Below are 21,517 nucleotides of genomic sequence, written 5' to 3' on the forward strand. Positions count from 1 at the left end.
TCCCCTCTCTGCCACTAGAGGGACGAACTTCAACCTGCGATAAGATGGTCAACCCCAGAAAGGCGGAGGCCAGGGTTCATGTGAGGCTGTCCTGACAGGGAGCGGCAATTTTAGCCTGTGTCGCTCAGCCTTGCGTGTTACGGGCATCTCTGCCTGAGGCCCTTTAGTAAGCACAGGAGGAGTCCGAAGGATGGTGCAGAGTCTGGTTGGAAACCTTGAAGTAGCCACAGGCTTTGCTTCCAAGAGACCCAGCAGAGCAGCTGGCCAGACACATGGCAAAGTTCCTGCTGCTAATTTGCAAAAAGAACCAGAAATCGATACACACGCAGAGAAGCATTTCCACAAGTTTCCTCCGATGGCCCCTGCTGTCCCCTATACCTTCGTGTGGCCTTTTCATCTCTCTTTTCACCTACCAATGCTTCCACGAAAATCGACTTTTAAAACTTCTTATTCTCAGAACCAGACCCTGACAGATATTTGAGGCATTCTTTGAAGGCACTGTGGCTTTGGATAAATGCTCTCCTTCGAGGGATACTACGGGGGATAAGCTTAGGAATCCCCGGGGCCTACAGCAATGGGTTAACAAGGCATAAACACAAAGTCATAAAATGCTCACACCAGATTGGCACTCCAAGAATAGGGAGGCACAAAGGTGCCAAGAATAGGGAGGTGCAAAGGCACCCCAAAATAGGGAGGGGGTGCTGAACCCCCAAAAATAGAGAGAGGCAAAGGCCTGAAATAGAATCGGCGCCAAGGTGCCCAACACACAGGAATAACGAGATTAGAGATTCAGGGTGAAAGCACCCCAAGTTTGGTACTATAGCAGAGACCTACTTTCATAGGAGAATAGGGCCAGGTCAGGTAAATTGGTGAATTGGACTTTGGACAACTGCGCTGCAGGCAAAGCAGCCCGGAGTGGAGATGGTTAACAAAAGAAAAGGTGTCTTGTCAACCCTGAGGTTATTCCCTGTCTGTCTCATCCCCTAGGCTGGCAAAGATAAACAGGCACGGTGCCTCCTGTCTGCTGTTAACAGCCATCTACCCATCTGCTCGGCACCTGGATTTTGTTTTATAGTGACCCAAACCCCAAACACTGTATATCTTCAAAATCCCCTTTTCCCCCTCACATCCACAAGTTAATGTTCCTAGGTTCTTTGTCTCTTTGTACACACCCATCACGTTTGCAAGCCTTCTGATCTGAATAAATATGGAGCAAGGACCCTTATTCGGGGCTCTTGTCTTTTTCCTGGACATTAGCCATCTCTCTTTTTAATCCTGTGTCTGCTCTTTTGCTAGACAAAAGAGAACTTTAGACTTAGAGTCTACGACAGGATACTATGTGCAAAGGTTCCACTTGAGCACAGGAGTCTCTGGAGCCAACAAGGTGAAAACAGAACCCTAGCCCATGGCAGAGGACGTGGGGACAAAAGAGTTAATGTCACCAAGAGCCTCCCAGGGGGTGGAGCCAGGGATATGGAGAATGATGGTAAGGATCCCATCAGGGAGCAGAATCTGGGGCTGAGGAAGAAACTGCCACCATTTTCAGTTTAGAGAACCTCCCAAGTGCCTGTCCAGCAGACTTACGTCATTGCTTCGGACTCGTCACCTCTAGGCTTACTTCGTGTTCCCTTTCTTCAATTGGGACTGTTTACCAAGGCTATCGGGCCCCATCTTTTGCACACAGCACACAGGAGTTATATAATCTTTTTCTCTAATTTTTTAAACTGTTCATTTATTTATTTTTGAGAGACAGAAAGACAGAGTGTGAGCTGGGGAGGTGTGAGAGAGAGGGAGACACAGATTCCGAAGCAGGCTCCAGGCTCTGAGCTGTCAGCACAGAGCCCAATGTGGGACTCGAACTCACGAACCATAAGATCATGACCTGAGCCAAAGTTGGACGCTTAACTGACTGAGCTCCCCAGGCGCCCAGGAGTTATCTAATCTTATCTAGTCCTTTAGGTTTTTTTCTCACCAGACCACAGGAAGTCACATCCCATCCATTGAGAGCAATGGCGCATCACTGAGAGATCCCTGAGTATAGCTGGGCGCAGTGGTTGCCTTGTCTCTGGACTGAGTCTCTTGGGAAAGGCCTGAGAATGTTCTGTGTTTGGGAAGAAGGGTACATTGTGGATATTCGGGGTGTGAAGAGTCCTCTAGCAGTCCTCTGTTGAACTAGCTACCAACTCTTCTAGGTGGACAAAACTTAAACATTCTCTACAGAGACATAGAATGAAAAAGAGGGCTTTTTTTTCTTTTTTTTTTTAAATCTCAAGAAAAACCTATAGAGTTTTGCCTTATGGAATTAAAAAGTATTTTTAGTATTTTTACTTACAGTCAAAACAGTATGTAGTTCTCAGACTTTAGCATGAATTAGAACTATCTGGAAGGTTTACTAGCTCGGAGATTGCTTGGCCCCACTCCCAGAATTTGTGATGCGTTTTGTCCAGGATGGAGCCTGCGAATTTGCATTTGTGGCACATCCCAGGGTGATGCTGATACTTTTTTTTTAGTTTCTTTTTTTTTTATATTGGTTTCAAGAGTAGAATTTAGTGATTCAGCATTTACATATAACACCCAGTGCTCATCCCAACAAGTGCCCTCTGTAATGGCCATCCCCCATTCAGCCCATCTGCCATCCACCTCCCCTCAACAACCCTCAGTTTGTTCTTTGTGTTTAAGAGTGTCTTATGGCTTGCCTCCCTCTCTGTTTTTATCTTATTTTGTTTTTCCTCTCTTCTCCTACGTTCATCTGTTGTGTTTCTTAAATTCCACATATGAGTGAAATCATATGGTATTTGTCTTTCTCTGACTTATTTCGCTTAGCATAATACCCTCTAGTTCCATCCATGTCATTGCCAAGATTCCATTCTTTTTGATGGCCGGATGCTGATACTTCTTGTGTCTGATGGCAACATGGGAACTAGAGTATTATACCACTTTGCACTTGATGTAGCCACTCAGGTGGCCCTCCCCACTCTCAGAACGGCAAACAAGGACTCTCTTTTAGTCTAGGCTGAGACAGGGACAGCCCTGACCCTGTATTCTGGACACAGACACATCAATAGTTGTAAGGGCCAGAATAATCGCAACTCTCAGGGAGTTCAGTTTCATTTTTCTCAAAATGGAAATATTACCAGGAGAGAGTTGGGTTTTCTTTTTCAGTTTCTATTTTGCATCCACACTGCATATTCTGACACTACCCTGGCTGCCAAAGCAGCTGGTACATCGTGTCATGAACCCATTATACAAAGCCACTGGCCGGATAGATTTCCAAAGAGTAGAACAATAGTTCCGGGCATTTCACAACACAGCTATAGCCTGCTTGCCCCCAACCTTCTACCCGTATAATAAGATTTAAACACTTCTGTCCAATAGTTTTCCTGAATGCAGATTCAATACAAACAACAAATTCTACAATGTTCCTAGTTTCCTTCTGCAGTGGTTCCTGTACATCTAACATGCATTTCTATAAATACATACTAGAACTGGTAACTCCTGAATGACACCTAAAAGTAAGGGTTTCCAACCGGGATAGCTTTGGCCGCGTGTCCCGATAAAAGGGCAGAGGATTGTCAACGAACCTAGCTGTTGCTTGCACCCACCCCTATGAATACAAAGCCTACCATAAATAATGCTATCTCCAGGATGGAACTACCTGTCGTGGAGAATAGGTTTCACTCGTGCTCTGTGTAATTTCCCGGCCTCAGCGACGCCCGGTGCTGTTACCTCTTGTCCTCTTGGGTCTAGGCACACGGTAACCCCTTTGCGATCAAGGGTTTGAATAAGGAAAAGGCAAAGAAAGTAGCTGTCCTCCATCGTCACGAACCTGCGTGGCTGCGCATTGCAATGTGCGGGTGCTGGATACCGGGGCGACCCGAGGGATTTTAAATGTTGCGGTGCTCAGGGAAGCCCACAACTTGCACGGGTTTGGCTTAGGTTAGTGATCATGATGGGCGGATGGTGGATGGACAGAGGAGCTAAAGCTCCAGAAGAGGCAACATCAAAGATTTCCCTTCTGGTCTCTTTGGTTAATGATTTCAGCTCTCGAGTATGATAAAAAAAACTAGTGTGTACTTATCACGTGCCAGGCGTTATTCTGAGGACATCTCATGCTTTCACACATTTGATGCTCACAACACCATTATGAGTTGGTAGGAGTAGTGGGATCCCCATTTCACAGGAGAACAAACTAACGCACAGGGAAACGTTCAATAATTTCCAGCATCACGGCATATACGTGGAGCCCGGGTTCAAATCCAGACAGGTGACATCAGAGCCCACGGTTCCAATCATTTAGTCATTCGCTCAGCCTCTACCCTTTGAATGCCTGCCACGTGCTGGGTATTATTGCAGGGACTGGAGATTCGGTGGTGAAGAAAACCAACACAAACCCCAACCCTTACAGGGGTCTGTGGGCCACACTGGTGATAAGGGCGGGCAGAGTGAGGATGGGTTAACATTACAGTAATGAAGCAGGGTGCTTGGTGCTTGATACGTGTATGCATCCTTCTCCACGCTGGGCTGCCTTGATGTCAGCTGATCTAGGACATCACAACAAAGAGGAAGTTCTGACTCACTGCAGGGTGGGGCCGCGGGGGTGCTATAGGCTTGGCCCTTACTCAAGGTTCATTTTCCCTAGGAGTCTTGCCAGTTTCACTTTCCAGTTTCAGTTTCTCTTTCCTCAAGCCAACTGCGGGAGAAAGCGAGGTAAAGAAACCAGGTGATGCTTCCATATATAGGTCTCCTTAGCATCTCTCTGAGGCAGAGGAGGAAGATTTCCGGAGAGCACAGTGGCCTGAGCTGCAGCCTTTCAGAACAGTTGAGAAGTGCCCCGTGATCATGAGGTAAAGATTCGCCTGCTCTGATCGTGTTGAAAATGTCCAATCAATCTCGTTGTGGAATGCAAATCCTATACAGCCATGCTCCTGAAACACGAGTTCCCGATTTGTTTTGCTTTAGTGTTTGCCTGTAGCCTTGCTGCGCATCTGTCTGTAGTCGTGTGTTTGTCTTACCGAAGCTGGCTGGCTTATTTCTGTTATTTTCTGCCCCACGCAGTCAAGCTTTGTTAGGGCGTCTCTCCTAGGGAAGCTGACAGCTGAGGTCCAGAGGAGGGAGGGAGTGGGGGAAAGGCAGAGAGAGAGAGATGCTTTATCAGGCAGGTGCTTCATGTAAAGATGGATCTGGGGGAATTGCTCCTGTAGACTCTCTTTTGTTTTGAAAGGATTAAGTGGGGGCTTTTAATAGGATTCTTATTTCACGAACAATCTCTTTTGGGCAGATATTGTTAAAATGTACTCTGGGTAGCAACCCCAGCTCATGCTAAGCTAGATTTTACTTTTAATGTGCTCATTCATCTCAGATTTGTATTAGGGCTGGTAAAATGTATTCATTCACTCAATAGAAATATATTTTACCTCCAAATGCTACTGATTAGCTAGAGTCCTTCTCTCTGAAGTATGAATTGGAGGCAGGGTGCTTGGAGAAAATAGCCCCCACCTCAAAAATGCTCTCACACCTCAGAAACCTAAGATTTCCCGGGAAGGAAGAAGGGTAGGAAGGGAGATTTCTGTTTTCTCCAGCGTGAGGGTGGGGTGAACAGACTAGATGCCTATGCCTCAGGCCTGGGAGCTCCAGAATCTGGAGACACCCACCCCGGCACTTACTTCCTAGGGGATACATTGCCCTCCTTCTATAAGTTTCCTGCTCTCTCTTCTTGAAATGATATTTTTTTCTGCTCCTCTACATGTGTGTCTGATAAGAAATAGAAAGATTTGATCTATTTCCAGATGTCTGTTTGAGAGTAACTCAGAATATTTAGAAATATTTCTTATGGGGCGCCTGGGTGGCGCAGTCGGTTAAGTGTCCGACTTCAGCCAGGTCATGACCTCGCGGTCCGTGAGTTCGAGCCCCGCGTCAGGCTCTGGGCTGATGGCTCAGAGCCTGGAGCCTGTTTCCGATTCTGTGTCTCCCTCTCTCTCTGCCCCTCCCCTGTTCATGCTCTGTCTCTCTCTGTCCCAAAAATAAATAAACGTTGAAAAAAAAAATTAAAAAAAAAAAAAAGAAATATTTCTTAGAACTTCAGTGTGGTCTCTCTTAGAGTCTTCCCCTTAAGAACACAGACCTATCAGTATCTCTCCTAATTGTCTTCGGTCCCTTAGCTATGGGCACTGTCACCAGGCACTGGCCCTGCATTCTAAGGTAGTGGTTCTTTAATTTGAGCATGCATGAGGTCTAATTGGAGGGCTTGCTGAAGACCATTCCTGGGCTCAAGTCCCCACTTCAGATTCGGATTTGGTAATCCTAGGTTGAGGTCCAAGGATGTCCATTTCTAACTGCTCTAAGACACTGGTAACGGCATTGGCTCTGAGCCCAGTAAACAACCATCACCGTGGCTTTCATCCAGACCAGAAGCAGGGGAAGAAAGTGTTGTGTGTATACAGTTGGTGCTTCTAGAGGTATCAGGAGCATAATTTTCACAAGTCTGAATCCAGGAAGCAAGTGTCTGGAACCAGCTTCTGATTCACTGGTAGAAATAAAAGCCCATAATCACACAGTGAAATTGGATGCTTTTGAATGGCTGCTCAAAGGGATTTTACCTAAGTGTGTATAGTAAGTGCCTCTCTCCTGCAAATGCACAATTGACCATATGCTCTATATGTTGGCAATAATTTCAACTGTATTCACTCTGTTTCTTTTATAGAATGAGAAAGCTGCTAAAGAGCTTATGTGCTAAGGGAATCTTCCTGAAACCTTATTGAGAAGGAAAATAGATCAGGTCGGACGTGAACTTTTCAAGGGGAGGCTGCTGTCATTACAGTGACAGAAACCACACCAGGCACTCTCCTGGGCTCACATACATATACATGTGTGCGTGTGTGTGTGTGCGCACGCGCACACACACACACACACACACACACACACCAACCCCCATATTACATCAAGAGGCTCAGACATCCTGGCTTTTCACTAAGACCTATCCAGGGCTTTGAAAGGACAGAGGGTCCTTCCCCAAGCAGGAACTCCTATCCATTTTCCTTCATCTCTTCTGTTTATTCTACCTGGGGTAGTTGAGTCTCCATCTGATTCAAGTAACAGAAATGAACAGGGACTGATTTAAAGTTCCTGGAAGGGCTCACAGGACCCACACACATGACTAGAGCCAGCCACTGTTCTAGAGGGCCAGAACAGGACAAAGGAGAGCTTGGGAGCCCCAGAGTCTCTGTCCTGTGCATGTGTATCCAGTCACAGCCACTCCATTGTGTGCTGCAGATCGTGGACGCCATGACACCTCCAGTGTGCACGGTGCTCTCTTTGACTCCAGAAAACCAGCTCCCTTGCACTTCCATTTCCAGCTTCCACTTGAGTTTGGGTGCCCAGCCCTGATCTAGTCATCAAATTGGGGGATGGGGGTGGGGGAGGGTATCAAAAGTGAAAGATAGGGGACAAGAAGAAAATGGAGGAATATAATCTTCCATTTGGACAACATTTCAACAGCGGTATTTGCCACATTATGTAACTTCCCAGATATCTACTGCTTGTCTATGTCAGAATTCGTAACATTTAGAATATCAGCTCCTCATAAAAGGGTTAATTAACATATACCCTGAAGAAAAAAAATTTTTTTTAGTGAGAAAGAGCAACATTTCAGGGACTCCACTACATAGGCAATGCAGAGAAACGATTTGGGGCAGTTGATGATTTTTAACCTTCTCGTCGCTGAAGTTATCTAAGATGGGGTTTTGGGGTGGAGAGTTTTTATTTTATTTTATATTTTATTTTATTTTATTCCATTCTATTCCATTCCATTCCATTTTAAAGAACTAACACTGAAGGGAGTGGAAAATTCTTCCAGAAGAGTTTCAAGAGTACCTTAAGGGAAAAGAAGCATTTCCCATAACAGAAGATGCTAGCTGTCTTCTGAGCCCCCTCCCAGAGCTGCACTTCTAACACCATGAGTGAAAGCAAACCATAGGAGAGGAAAAATAAAATTTCCAAAGATAATTAAAGCAACAAATGCAAAATTTTTAATAGACCAACACAATGGGAGATGTTAAGAACAGAAATCTCCAGACTAAGAAATAGAGGTGGGGGTGGAGGGGAGAAAAAAATGATCATATTTTATTCCAAAATAAAAGTTTAAAACATTGCTAGCATATATAATAAAATTAAGGGGTAGAATAATACAAAAGCAGAAGAAGTAAGAATTTAGAATTATTGAAATACAATTTAAATGGTTAAAATGTAAAAGTGCAGATAAAATGAGGACAGAGAATGCTGAATTAATAAAAAGACAAGACAGGGGCACCTTGGTGGCTCAGTTTGTTAAGCATCTGACTTCAGCTCAGGTCATGATCTCACAGTTTGTGAGTTTGAGCCCTGTGTCGGGCTCTGTGCTGACAGCTCAGAGCCTGGAGCCTGCTTCGGATTCTGTGTCTCCCTCTCCTCTGCCCCTCCCCTGCTCATGCTCTGTCTCTCTCTTTCAAAAGTAAACATTAAAAAAATAGTAATAATAGTAATAATAATAGTAATAAAATAAAAAGACAAGACAAAGCCAATGGGATTAAAAAAAAAGTTTGGATAAACAAAGAAAATCAATTAAGGATATATGGAAAACTTATTAATAAGATAGGCTATAGAAAGGAATAATGCTAAAAAGGACAGACGAAGAACTAAGGAACTAAAACTACAGGGGACAAAATGCAGCTGAACTTCAGAGGGATAATAAGATTAAAATCAAGCCGGCAAAACATTAAAAGAATAGTCCATTCTAAAGCTAACATCTTCAAAACACGGAAGTAAATGCTAGGTAAGATGAACAGAAACAGAAAGTAATCAAATAGCCTTTCTTCAAAACCGCATCAGGTCCACCGTGGGCTGGAATCCCTTCCCCCAGGCTTGACCCAGCACTACCTGATGGAAACCACCTTGTTCAGGGAAACCCAGCCCCGGGCTCAGAGCATCCCTCCCCCAACTCCACCACTGCCCTCTCCTTAATTCCTCTGCCGCCCAGTCACCCAATCCCCGAGTCTCTGTGCATTTAATGCATAGGCCAAAATATAGAAAGAAACAAACAGGAAATATTGTTCTCTTTTGAGCGGGGTGAACACCCTTGAGGAGGAGAGGAGAGTTGTGTCTGCCCTGCTCCTGGAGAATCCGTGCTGTGTCTCAAAGTGTCCATCTCTCTGTTTCGCCCTCCAGTGAGACCACCAGAAACACCTTGGAGAGTTGTCTGCGGCAACTTAAATGCCATTTCACGTGGAACTTGGTGGAGGGAGGAAAGTCGTTGGATGACTTTGAAGACGAGGTATGTAACACGACGGAGTTCCAGAACAACGAATTCAAAGCCACGGTGTTCAACATACTGGCCTACATAAAACACCGCAGAGGCCACGATGAGGCTGCCCTGGGGTGCCTACAGAGGGCTGAGGAGCTGATCCAGCGGGAGCACGCGGAGCAGGCAGACATCAGAAGTCTGGTCACCTGGGGAAACTACGCCTGGGTCTACTACCACCTGGGCAGACCCGCAGACGCTCAGATGTATGTGGACAAGGTGCGACGGGTATGCGAGAAGTTCCGCAGCCCCTACAGAATCGAGAGTCCTGAGATGGACTGTGAGGAGGGGTGGGCCCGGTTACAGTGTGGAGGAAAGCACAACGAGAGGGCCAAGGTGTGCTTTGAGAAGGCTCTGGAAAGGAATCCCCAGAACGCAGAATTCAGCTCTGGCCTGGCCATCGCGAGCTACCGTCTGGACACCTGGCCGCTGCCTCAGGATCCCGTCGACCCTCTGAGGCGGGCCATTCAGCTGAATCCTGACAACCGGTATGCGAAAGTGCTCTTGGCTCTGAAACTTCAGGGGATGAAGGAAGAAGGTGAAGGAGAGAGGCTTGTGGAGGAAGCTTTGGAGGGGGCCCCGTGTGCAACCGACGTGCTTTGTGGAGCAGCGAAGCTGTTTAAAAGAAAAGGAGCCCTAGACAAAGCTATCGAACTGCTTCTAAAGGCTCTAGAAGGCATGCCCAACAATGCCTATCTGCATTACTACACTGGGTGCTGCTACAGGGCAAAAGTCCTCGATATCCTACAGGACACAGGAAAGAATGGCATGTCCTGGAGAAGAGAAAAGTTACAGGAAGCCATTGAGCAAGCTGTGTATCATTTGAAGAGAGTGGAGGAGGCCGATGCAAACCACCCCTGTGTCTGCTCCTATCTGGCCTGCCTCTATGCACAAGCAGGTCAGTACGACGAAGCAGAGTGCTACTTCCAAAAGGAATTCTGCAAAGAGCTTTCTCCCGTAGCCAAACAAGTCCTCCACCTGCGCTATGGCAACTTCCAGCTCTACCAGCTGAAGAGCGAGGACAGAGCCATCCACCATTTCATACAGGGTGTGAAAATAAAGCAGGACTCAAAGGAGACAGAAAAGATGAAAAATAAGCTGCAAAAAATTGCCAGTGTCAGGCTTTCTAAAAACGGGGCGGATTCTGTCGCTTTGCACCTCTTGGAGTTTCTTCAGGAGCTGGGTACAGAGATGCGGCCAGCAGAGGAAAAGTCGGAGAGGCATTTGGATTCCGGAAGCTTCCTCCCTTCAGCATCTTCCCCTGAGGAATGAGGAATCAGGATATGGTGCCCGTGGGATGGTGACGGGAAGGGAAGCAGAAACCCCTCCACCAAGTAGTTTGTGTTCAAGATACTTCTCAACTGGTATGGCGTAGGCCTGGACCGAGCCACTGGCCACCAGTCTGGACCAGGTTTACAGAGGAACCCACTGCGTAGAGTGTTTACACATGGATCACTCAGGCTTTTCTGAGACAGGGACTAGATTGGAGTAGGGGGGGTGGCCCTGGGACTTGGTAAGAGGGCTAGTTCCGAATTGACCTCCTGGGAGCACTATGCATTGTGACATTCCCTTAGTCATCCTCCCTGGGTGATGCTTTGGGTTTGTCTTTATGTTTATATAAAGCAGCCAGATTCCTCACATCTGTAACACTGTGGTCCATTTTTTGTAATGTTTTTCCACCCTTAGATCCTATACGGTTTGGCCCTGCATAGACACCAAAGTGCTGTTTCCATTTAAAGGCTGGGGCACCAAAGCCTACATAGGGCTGGGTGTCTCTTCTCCCCCACTTCTGCCTCCTCCCCCCAGACAGTCTTCCATCTAGACTGTCCTATACAACCTGAGTTCAACTGTCCCATTAACTGAATTGGGAACGTAGTTTGAAGAAAAGAGAGCAGAGAACAGGTTGAATTTAGAAGGAACACACCCAGGACAAGCCATGGGATCAGGCAATCACAGTACAAGGGTTTTGGGAGGCACGTGGGGAGGTTTCGCTTCCATTCCACCCTCCCTGTAACACAGCGCGTGAAGAATAAAAAAGGGGATTGTGCGCAAATGCTAGAAACCAAAATAATACATTTCTCTAAAACATGTGGAAAAATAAATATTACACCAGTAGGGACAGGGATCGAGTAGGCAAAATAGAGAAAGAGAGAATGCTGGTTTGTCACTGTAGACCGTAATCCTATGGAGAAAATTTTCATTTTCTTGGCCATTATTTGGAAAATTTCCTTGTAAGATGAAGTCGTGCTTTGTTCAAAAGTGCCCAGGTTCAAGGTGATGGGAAAGTAACAGAACAGAAGGCTCCTTTGGAAGCCAAGGACCTAGAGAAAGGTCTTGTCAGATGACATCAATAATGGAGGGGTTTTCCCCCGACTAGACGTTTTTATATTAGGTGATATAAAACTGCTTTTCACCCTGAAAATCTTCAAGGAAACCACAAAATTCATGATTTGCTTGGGGTGACTGGGGTTTTCTAGGTAAATACTGAATGCCCCATGACATCAGGGTCCATGTGAACCAAAACAAAGTCGGTTGACCCAGCCTGAGACCATCAGTCACCCTCTGGGTTGGAAAAGATTTGCCTGTTCCGATTAATTTAAATTTAAATGGCAGTTACCAGGGGTTGGGGGTTGGGGGAATAGGAGAGATGTTTAAGGGTACAAACTTACAACTGATTAATAAGAAAGTACTGGAGATCTAATGTGTAGTATAGTGACTGTAGATAACAATATCGTATTATAATCATCAAACTTGCTAAGAGGCTAGATCTTAATTACTCATACCACAGAAAAGAAATGATAAATATATGACATGATACAGGTAGTAACTATTGCTACAATCATATTATGGTATATAAATGTGTCAAATCAACCTTAAAGCTGCAGTGTTATATGTCAAGTATATTTCAATAGATTTAAGTATATTTAACATTTTTACTAAGAAATGAAAACATTATATAAACTTCAAGTTTTTTTTAAATGAAAAATTACAACTTTGGGTGATGGGCATTGAGGAGGGCACTCATTGGGATGAGCACTGGGTGTTGTAGGTAAGCAATGAATCACGGGAATCTAGAGCACGCTGTATACACTGTATGTTAGCCAATCTGACAATAAATTATATTTAAAACAATTGCAACTATATAACAACACTTTTCATGTTATCTTTGCATTAAACATAGTGTTGTGGGGGCACCTAGGTGGCTCAGTTAGGCATCCAACTCTTGATTTCAGCTCAGGTCATGATCTCACAGTCGTGGGACTGAGCCCCGTGTCGGGCTCCGAGCTGAGCACGCAGCCTGCTTGGGATTCTCTCTCTCTCTCTCTCTCTCTCTCTCTCTCTCCCTTTCTCTCTCTGTCCCTCCCCCACTAATGCTCGCTCACGAGCTCTCTCTCTCTCTCTCAAAATAAATAAATAAATTAAAAAAACAATAGTGTTGTGTGCACTTGAGATCACTGGTATGCAGAGCATCGATTCTTGAATAAAGCAAAAGATTTAATTAATAAATAACTTAGAGGTGATGGAATATAAAGGGGGGGGCGGTTTCTGTTTTTTTTCAAAATTTGCTGCACCTTAAGTCTTCCAGACCCAGCTACTGATTAACGGAATGTCATGCGGGTTACGAACTATATATAACCCAGATTGGTCTAACATTCTAACCACTGAATACTACAGGCTTTTTTCCCCTCTACCTTACGAATCCAGGACTTCAGCTTACACCCTGACCCCCACCACCATGCACCCTCATGCGCACAAACACCCCAACCCCACACTCTGCCAGAGGGTGGGCTCCCTCTCTTCTTTCCGTTTTATCTTGTTAACACCACGTGCTGCCATCCGCATTCTCTCTCCTCTTCTGACCTCCTTTACGGGAAATGACTGTCACCCATTCTCTTTTATGCTCCATCCTGGAGGCAATCTAAATGCCTGTTGGAGAGGTTTTCCTATTAATTAAAGAATAGAAAGAGACAAAAGGCCCCGAAGTCTCTTGTTTTCCAAGACCTCTAGTGGAAAATGCAACTCACACCAGCTGCAACGGTAAACTCATTCCACTGGACTGAATTGAACAAGCATACATCTCAGGGCAAGGTTTAGCTTCCTTATTATTGGATCTGGTGCTTGGGGAGGAAGGGCAGGGGTGCTCTGAGCGGAAGGTAAGATGGGCAGGTAGGCCAACCTTGAGAGAGAACCACTGGCGTCTGTGGAGTGCCAAAGAAGGTATACTGGATGCACACCATCTTGTCCAGGCAAGTGACGCCAGAAAAACCAGTGCTTGGATCCTTTCAGGATCCTGAAAGGACACAGGTGGAAAGAACAGGGAAGAGATATAATGTGTTATACTCAATTTTTATTTGAGGACTTAACGCTGACAGAAATGATTAGAAAACAATAGACAAAATTATGTTGGTTGCTCATGTTTCCTGAAATCTCGCTATCCAGGGACAACAAATGGAGCCATGTTATTTGGAATGAGTCAAAACTCCCTGACTCTTAACCACATTTCTCAGTGCAGGGCATGTGACTCCCCTCGGATACCCACCCAGCTAATTCGAGGAGGCATCTCACGGGTGTCGAGGAACAAGCCTGACAGAATTTTCTAATCACATCTGTTATTCATATTGTTCCCACCTACGTGCACTAACGTCCTCTGCTCATAAAACTGCCTCGATATATCGCCTCTGGTTGCCACCTTGAGAGCTTACTGATATCCTGCCAAAGATGTTCTCACCTGTGTTAGTGCCCGTGAAGGAGTAAGGAGAATTCCTCTCATCCGTCTGGGTGTTAAGCAATACTGAGTATTTGCCAGCATTAGAGTCTTCAGTGGAAGGTTCGTCAGCTTCTGCTCATAGCCCCTTTTTCCATAGAGCTGAGAGACAGCCCCCAGGGGCAGCAGACCTTGAGTCATGCTCCATTTTTATCTTCCTTCCTACCTCATGTCAACAGATTTTCACAACCTGCATCCAGTGCAACTAGAAACATTGGAAGGGTCCAAATCCTGAAGATAAACTCAGGTAAGACTGTAAGGTCCCTACTGTATGCACAATCGACCTTGGACGCCAACCTGGGAAATGTGGATTCCACCCAGAGACGATATGCTCCTCTCTCCCTCCTTCCTCTACCATTTCCCTCATCACTTAGTTTTAGGAAGGGAGTAATTAGGATTGACAAGTAAGTATGATTTACAGTGTAATTGTTCATTGCTGGTGACCTGTAGCTTCTTGGGAGGCTGTGACACACTAAGGGTGTCTGGGTGGCTCAGTCAGTTGAGCAGCCGACTCTGGATCTCAGCTCAGGTCTCGATCTCAGGGTCTTGAGTTCAAGCCCTGTGTTGGGCTCCACACTGGGTGTGGAGCTTACGTGAAAAAAGAAAAAAAGTAAAGAAAAGAGAAAAAGAAAAAAGGGAAACTAACTAAAATCCTTAGTATAAAACAGTACAGCGACTCGGACAAACAGTTCCTCAGTTCCTCAAATGGTTAAACATAGACTTAGCATACAGCCCAGTGTTTCCATTCCTATATACCCAAGAGAAATGAAAACACATTCACATAAACTTGGACGTGAATGTTCATGGCAGCATTATGCATAATAGCCAAAAAGTAGATTCATCAACTGATAAATTGGCATATTAAATATGGTATATCCCTACAGTGGATTATTACTCATCAATACAAAGTGTGGTACTTATTACAATTATTGCAAATAAATGTAGTACTGATACATGCTCCAACATAGATGAACCTTGAAAATATTACGGTAAGTGAAAGAAGCCAATCACAAAAGGTGTATTAATATGAAATGTTCACAGAAGGAAAATCTATAGAGATAGAACGTGGATAGTGGCTGCCTAGGGCTGGGGTGAATGGCAGAATCACAGGTGACAGCAAAGGGGCATGGACTTTTCTTTTGCAGGGAATGAGAATCTTCTAAAATTTACTGCGGGGATGGTTGCACAGCTCTGTGAAATGGTGAAAGCTTTTGAACTGTACCCTCTAAGTGGGTCAATTGCACAGTATATGGATTATGTTTCAATGTAACTGTTAAAAATTTCATAATAGCCAAAAAGTAGATTCCTTAACTGATGAATTGACTCTTGTTCCAAATGAATATAAAGAAAGCAAGCTTTTCTTTCATTGCCTTCTATTTTTAGCCACTAGGTTTGTTTTCATTGTATTGTACCCTTCGTATGACTAGCATTTTAAATACTGTTGCTGCTTCACTGCTTTTGTACTCCACAGATATGTTGGGAGAAATCCTCCAGCCTGTTGTCTGAGTAGAGTATGAAAATCTAGTCTTTATCATTTTAATATTTATTTCTTTATTCGTTTATTTATTTAGAAAGAGAGCATGAGTGGGGGGCCAGAGCAGAGGGAGAGATTGAATCCCAAGCAGGCTCCATGCTGATGGTGCAGAGCCTGATGCAGGACTTGATCCCACCAACTGTGAGATCCTGACCTGAGCCAAAATCAAGAGTCAGATGCTCAACTGACTGAGCCACCCAGGTGCCTTTATTTATTTATTTATTTACTTATTTATTTATTTATTTATTTATGGAGTATTTTACTTGGTTTTTAAGTTTATTTTATTTTGAGACAGAGAGAGACAGAGCGCAAGCGGGTGAGGGGCAGAGAGAGAGGGAGAGAGAGAAACCCAAGCAGCCTCCATGCTGTCAGTGCAGAGCCTCAGGTGGGGCTCAAACTCATGAACCGTGAGATCATGACCTGAGCCAAAATCAAGAGACGCTTAACCGAGTGAGCCACCCAGGTGCCCCAGAGAGCATTTTACTTTAAAACACCTGTGCCAAACAACCATTCATGGGCAAACTGGCACAAAAGAAGGGTCCAAATGGAGAAGGAAATTTGACTTGGTGTAGAAATCTAGGTCTACATGGGTACAGATTTAAGAGGACTGTGAATTTCTTAACATGCAGGATGTTATTCAACCATATGCGATGGGTACAAATACTGTACTGCTTCATAAGTACTTCTTGAGCCAGGAATTAGAATAAGAAAGAGAAGAAGAAGGTAGGCAGCCGGCACCACTGTACTTGGAAAATAACTCTTTCTTAGATAAGAGTCTATTGTATTCAAGCTGACAGGAAGGCTTTGACCAGAAAAGGAAAAGTTGCCTTTTCCCTAATCTGACCACTTCCATTACTCAGCCCCTTCCCTGCCCCTCCAAACCCATGTGTGGCTCTCAAGTCAGCACCCTCACAACACGGAAACTTGCACCGTACAACTTCCCTTCTCTTTCAGCAAAGAAGGTAAGACACAGAGACCCGTTGCTCCTGGGCTGCATGCTTAGGGTGTACAAGCCTAAGCCAGGGTTAAGATCTGCCAGGGTTAAGCACCACATTCTGAGCAACAGAGATGCTATGTGTTCTCTTAAAAATTTACATTTTGGGGGGCACCTGGGTGGCTCAGTCGGTTAAGTGTCCGACTTCGGCTCAGGTCATGATCTCGCGGTGCGTGAGTTCAGGCCCCGCGTCGGGCTCTGTGCTGACAGCTCAGAGCCTGGAGCCTGTTTTGGATTCTGTGACTCCCTCTCTCTGACCCTCCCCCGTTCATGCTCTGTCTCTCTCTGTCTCAAAAATAAATAAACATTAAAAAAAATTTAAAAAAAAATTTACATTTTTGTTTGTCTATGACATGTGAGGCCCTCTAAGGCACAGGGCTGAAGCCAAGGGCCCCTTCTACCTGGGTGTAAGGGTATGACACCTCTTATCGTATCACAAGTATTTGTACCATTTATAAAGGTATGCCACTTTATTACTACCAGGATAACAGATTGTTAAGGAAGACAACCAATCAGAATTACAGACTTTTCCAAGTTGCAGGTTACTTTCCCTAGATACAACAATAATCTCTGGGCTCGAGATATCTCCTGATATGCCTGCTGTTGGAAAAACCGTATGCCAGCTTTGTTACGCAAGCATCTCTTCTTTCTGTAGTTGCAGAACGGAGGGAGCCTTTCTCCTATCCAACTGACCATTCTTTCATCAAATCAGCCATAAGAACTATGGTCCCTAGGTTTTTATGTATATACACATCATGACCAAGAAATTTTAGAAAAACTTTTAAAAAATCTCTCAGGATAATATCACTCCTTCAAGACTTGAAGCATAAATACATGAACTTATCAGACAGCCATTAAACATTATTACATGGGTCACTATTCCCATTTTACAGCTGAGAAAACTAAAGGATTGCCTGAGACCTCAGAGAGCTAAACTGCACTCCCAGGCGTGGCTTCCTGTATTTCGCGTGGGGCAAGAAGGAAATTCGGACTCAGTGATTTGACTAATGGATAATCAATCCCACAGCTAGTAAACTGAACACACAAAATTAACCCAGGTCTCCAGTTGCAAATTGTCTCCCAGGAGTAAATTTACTGGAAGAAACTACTTTTCACAGAATATTTCTGGATAGTCTTTCGCATCATGTGGTCCCAGAAATCCCTACATCAGAATCTCCTGCACACTGCTATTAAAAATGCAGTTTCTGGGAATTCTGGTCCAAGATGGCAACGTAGGAAAACCCCGAACTGGCTTCTTCTACCAGGGCACACCAAATTACACCCATCAATAGAACAATTTCCCCCTGAAGTACTGACGGCTGACTGAACAGCTACTGAACAACCAAAGATAGAGAAAATGGCCAGAGAGACGGAGACATCATAAGGAAGGGAACTCTGACCACCAACGCTGCCAATGGCAGTGGGGAGGGAATGTATTGAAGGACTGAGAACAGATCCCCCTGTCCTGGGGCTTAGTCTCTTAACATATAAGAGACAACACAAGAAGACTGCCAAGTAGTGGAGGAGCTGCAGGAACACTCTCCAGGTCAGAGGGACTGGATAACGACATGGTCTATGTTCCCATCCACCTTAAAAGCCCAGATCAGAGTATGGACACCATAACAGGCAGGTGCAGTGGTCACAGGGAGTTTGCAACCTCAGCAAGCACAGGATCCACAAGCCCATACCAGCCCTGGTCTCACTGGGGCAGAAAATAAGCCAGAGGTGAGAAAGGCCAAGTTGGTTAAGCGTCCGACTCTTGATCTTGGTTCAGGTCACGATTGCATGGTTCGTGGGTTTGAGCCCCACATCAGGTTCTGTGCTGATAGCACAGAGTCTGCTTGGGGTTCTCTCTCTCCCTCTCCCTCTGCCCCTACTCCGCTCGTGCTCACTCTCTCTCTCTCTCTCTCTCTCTCTTAAAAACAAACAAACAATAGATAAAAAGGCTGAGGAGCTGTGGGGATGCTCCCTCCCCTCCACCTTACAAGCCCAGAGTGGAACAGAGTCTGGAAAGCATAAGTGGTGCGTCCAGTCATCACAGAGAGCTTGTGACCTCAGCAACCCCAGTGTCCACAAGCCCACATCAACTGCTGTAGTGCTGGGAGACAGAAAATAAACCATGCTGTATTTTTTTTAATTTTGTTTTGGTTTTAATTAATTTTTATTTTCTTATTTTTTATTTTTTTAAATTTGTCCCATTTTGTTTTAATTTTGTTCTTTTTGGTTTTGTTTTTTCCTTCTCATTCATTTTTTTCTTTTCTGCTTTTTTCTCTATTTTGTTTTCCTTTCTTTTATTTTATCTTTCCATTATCATCATCATCATCATCATCATCATCAATCATCACTATTCCTATCATTACTTTCTTCTTTCTGTAAAAAGCCACTGTTTAAAAGAATAACTAGCATTTACAGCCACAGCTCCAGCCAGCCAGCAGTCACCACATACACAATCTACACAGGGAATACCTTTCACAAGACAAATTTAGGAGAAGTAGCCATTCAACCTAATCCACAGAAATAAACACAGAAAGCCAACCAAAAGGGGGAGCCTGAGGAATATTCTGCAAAAGAAAAAACAAAAGGAGAACAAGAAAAAATATCAGAAAAATAATTAGATGAAACAGAGATAAGAAATATGCCCGATAAAGAATTTAAAGTAATGATCATAAAGATGCCCACTGGGCTGGAGAAAAGAGTGGCAAAACTCAGTAAGACCTTCAGTAAAGAGATGGAAAATATTAAAAAGAACCAGTCAGAGCTGACGAATACAAGAACTGAAATAAAACACACACGAAAACACTAGAGGGAATCAGCAGTAGATTAGAGGAGGCAGGAGAGTGTATCAGCCATCTGGAAGACAGGGTAATGGAGAACACAGGGGCTGAACAGCAAAAAGAAAAAAGAATTTTAAAAACAAGGAATCAATTAAGAGATCTCTTGGACAACATCAAGTAAACAAACATTCACAGTATAGGGTTCCCAGAAGAAAAGAGAGAGAAAAGTGTAGAAAATTTACTTGAAGAAATAATAACTGAAAACTTCCCTAACCTAAAGATGGAAATAGACATCCAAATCCAGGAATCACAGAGAGTTCCAAGCAAGAGAAACCCAAGAAGGTCCACATCACCATATGTAATAATTAACACATCAAAGATTGAAGATAAAGAGAGACTCCTATAAGCAGCTAGAGAGAAACAAAAAGGTACCTACAAGGGATAAACTATAAGGCTATTAACTGATTTTTCAGTAGAAATTTTGTAGGCCAGAAGGGAGTGGCATTATATATTCAAAGTACTGAAAGAAAAAAACCCCTACAACCAAGAATACTCAAAGTTATCATTCAGATTTGAAAGTGAGATCAAGAGTTTCCCAGACAAACAAAAGATAAAGGAGTGTATCACCACTAAACCATCCTAAGAGGCAATGTTAAAGGGACTTCTTTAAGTGGAAAAGAAATGGGGGCACCTGGGTGGCTCTCAGTTGGTTAAGTGTCCGACTCTTGGTTTCAGCTCAAGTCATGATCTCCTGGTTCATGAGTTCAAGCCCTACAGTGGGATCTGTGCTGACAGTGCAGAACCACCTTAGGATTCTCTCTCTGCCTCTTCCTCATCTCTCTCTCTCTCTCAAAATAAATAAATAAGCTTTTTTTTTAAGTGGAAAAGAAATGGTCATAATTAGAATTAGAAAATTCTGATTAAAAGAGGTAAAATATGACAACATATACATAAAATGTGGAAAAGGGAATAAAAGGGGAAGAGAAGGTAAAATAGAAAAAGAAAGTTTTTTTTTTCAGAATGTGTTTGAATTTAAATGACCATCAAATTAATATAAAATGCTATTTACTTAGGATGTTATACATGAACTTCATGGTAACCAGAACCCCAAAACCTGTGACAGATATGAAAAAAATAAAGATAAACATAGCACAATAGAAACTCATCATCCACAAAGAAAGAGATCAAGATAAGAAGAAAGGTAAAAAGCAAATCTACAAAAACACCCAGAATACAAATTTTAATATGGCAATAAGTAAAGACCTGTCAATAATTTTTTTAAATGGAAATGGCTGAGGGGCACCTCTCTGGCTTAGTCAGTGTGACTAAGCATGTGATTCTTGATCTCAGGGCTGTGAGTTCAAGCCCCATGTTGGGTATAGAAATTACTTGAGTGTAAATGGCCTAAATGCTCCAATCATAAGACATGGGATGGCAGAATGGATAAAAAAATTAAAAACAAAAACAAAAACAAAAACAAAAAACAAGACCCATCTATGCTGCCTATAAGAGACTCACCTCAGACCTAAAAACACATACAGACTGAAAGGGAAGGGATGGGAAAACATTCACCTTGCAAATGGAAGAAAAAAAAAGCTGAGGTAGCAATACTTCTATCAGACAAAACAGACTTTAAAACAAAGACCATAACAAGACAAAGAAGGGTATTACATAATGATAAAGGGATCAATCCAACAAGAGGATACAATAACTGTAAATATCTACACACCCAACACTGGAGCACTTAAATACATTAAGAAAATATTAATGGACATGAAGAGAGAAATTGATGGTAATAAAATAACAGTAGGGGACTTTAATAACCCACTTACATCAAAGGATAGAACATCCAGACAGAAAACAAATAAGGAAACAATGTCTTTGAATGACACATTGGACCAGATGGACACAACACATATATAGAAGGTATTCCAACCAGAAACAACAGAATATACATTCTTTTCAAGTGTACTTGGAACGTTCTCCAGAATAGATTACATATAAGGCCATAAAACCAGCTTTAATCAGTTTAAGAAGACTGAAATCATACCATGAATCTTTTCCAACCACAACGGTATGAGACTAGAAATTAATCACAAGAAAAATACAGGAAAAAACA

The 21,517-nt window shown here is 43.7% G+C and overlaps 1 protein-coding gene across 2 annotated transcripts; it reads left to right on the forward strand.

Moving 5' to 3' along the window:
* Positions 1 to 4,644: 4,644 nt before the first annotated feature.
* Positions 4,645 to 12,469, forward strand: IFIT2 (interferon induced protein with tetratricopeptide repeats 2). Of its 2 annotated transcripts, none has more exons than XM_025915055.2 (2): positions 4,645 to 4,844; positions 9,199 to 12,469. In XM_025915055.2, exons 1-2 carry the CDS (start codon positions 4,840 to 4,842, stop codon positions 10,601 to 10,603), a joined length of 1,410 nt encoding a protein of 469 aa, XP_025770840.1. In that variant the 5' UTR covers positions 4,645 to 4,839; the 3' UTR covers positions 10,604 to 12,469. The 2 variants fall into 2 exon arrangements, with proteins under 2 accessions (XP_025770840.1, XP_086535703.1); XM_086679577.1 differs by lacking the exon at positions 4,645 to 4,844 and adding an exon at positions 4,877 to 4,936 and having other exon boundaries at positions 9,203 to 12,469.
* Positions 12,470 to 21,517: the final 9,048 nt, after the last annotated feature.

The sequence above is a fragment of the Puma concolor genome, chromosome D2 (genome assembly GCF_028749965.1).
Source record: "Puma concolor isolate L17-30 chromosome D2, mPumCon1.1.hap2, whole genome shotgun sequence".
NCBI lineage: Eukaryota > Metazoa > Chordata > Mammalia > Carnivora > Felidae > Puma > Puma concolor.